This window comes from Rhizomucor pusillus, assembly GCF_041956525.1.
Source record: "Rhizomucor pusillus strain CBS 183.67 unplaced genomic scaffold VTP01scaffold_11, whole genome shotgun sequence".
Taxonomy (NCBI): Eukaryota; Fungi; Mucoromycota; class Mucoromycetes; order Mucorales; family Lichtheimiaceae; genus Rhizomucor; species Rhizomucor pusillus.
In genome coordinates, this window is record NW_027192153.1 from 1 (window position 1) to 1,706 (window position 1,706).

General features: G+C 44.3%; 1 protein-coding gene across 1 annotated transcript; it reads right to left on the reverse strand.

The window, feature by feature from the left end:
* VTP01DRAFT_1463 (uncharacterized protein) lies at positions 1–1,601 on the reverse strand (the record flags this gene model as incomplete). The annotated part of the gene is made up of 2 exons (XM_069379816.1): positions 1–1,422; positions 1,478–1,601. Coding segments are annotated over 2 exons (1,546 nt in total), but the record flags the coding sequence as incomplete, so codon positions are not given.
* Between the last annotated feature and the right edge of the window lie 105 nt (positions 1,602–1,706).

Sequence of the window (1,706 nt, forward strand, 5' to 3'; positions counted from 1 at the left end):
TTGAGTTTGCCAATATTTGCAACTGTTCGTCTAATTGCTTATTGCCAATGATTTTGATTGAACCTTGCGCGTCACATAGAGATGTTACATGTTCTAGGGCTTGACGAATGACTCCTTTGCACTCTGGCAGGATTTGCTGTATTTGGCCAACATCCAATTCTGCCTGTGGTCCACTTCTAATCACAGAAAGGCCGATATGCTGAAAAGCCTTCGATGCCTTCTTAGCTTGTGATTCAACGACTTGGGGGCTGTCGTAGTCAGCAAGTGTCCATATAGTGTACGGTCGGCATAGATGGTTGTTGGTGAAAGACGAAGAAGCACGACACATTGTATACGTTGAAATATGATCGAATTTTGATCGAACCTGCTTTAGCTGCGCGAGTGCATCAAAAGAGCTTAACTGACAACACAAAGTATCACGTAATAAACGTTTTGAACGGTCTAAGCTGTCAGTGTCAAGATATATTCTTGTGTCCTTGGTCGTTTTAAAATTCTGAGAACTTGAACCGATGTTTACAACTGTCGAGTCTCCAATTTCTATGCTGGCGGTCACGAGTACATCCGATACCATAGTTCCTATCTTAATCTTGCTGCCATAATCTTCGCTTGAATTCACAACACACAAGTTTTCATATCGGCCACCTACAGATGGTAACGACGAGATGGCTGGTGATCTCGCGTAATAACGTTCGTGATGCGCCTCCACACTTTTCAAGCGGCCATATGGTTCGATGCAAAGCACCATTAAGCATCTCGCTTTCTCCACTAGAATACTACCTGCAAAAAGTTGGGAGGTGACATAGCGCATTTGGGGTACAAGCATCCAATCGTGATTTAAGGCGTTGATTATATCCGCGTCAATTTCCAAGTATTTACAGTTGATCAGTTTATTCTTCAAAGAACTATGCTTCAGGATATGCAGAAGCAGATTTGATTCCATTTGAATTGTTGGAACTGTCGGGTGATCGGTTAAAGCAACGAAGCGCCCCACTGGTTGTGCTGATATGAGCCTTGATATCATCTTCGGTCCAGCAAGCATATTGAATTCGGTGTTGTTATCTGCAATAAGGGAGATAGGCGCCCATTCACCGATTCTGGTCAGCATATACTTGTCTTCTTTTTCTTTCTCGCTCAAGTCTAACGCATCAGAGGCGGACAAAATCGCCGTTCTCCAATCAAGATGTTCTTTGGACGACCTTCCTTCATCGATGGGCAAATCCAACGTTGGCAGCTTAATTTTCTTATAAGAGATCTGCTCATACTCGTCCCCCTCATCGCCGCGTGAACGCTTGGTCGTTGCAGAGCGAACAGAGCTATCGTGCATCTTCGCAGCGTGTTTTCCGAAAGTGTCAGGATTTTTATATTTTAACCCGCATTTAGGGCAGAAAAAGAATCCTCCAAAGCGTTCCACTGTTACGACATCTGAATGCGTCGGTCAGCATCCTGTCATTAAGTGCTGCATTGGTCTTATCCTTACCAGTTCCCGTTATAAATTCAACGCTATCCGCATGTTTTTTCCATTTGTGCTTTGCAAACTGGGCAGAGGTTTGAAAACCTGTGTTGCACAGACCGCATTGGATAGTTTGGCTTTGCGTAGACATGGTGATAAGGCGTCGTGCACGGTTAAAGGGGTTACCTGGGTGACCAATTTCAGGTAAATCTCAACGGAGATAGATTCACCTCCAATCAAGTTACACCTGGGTTGC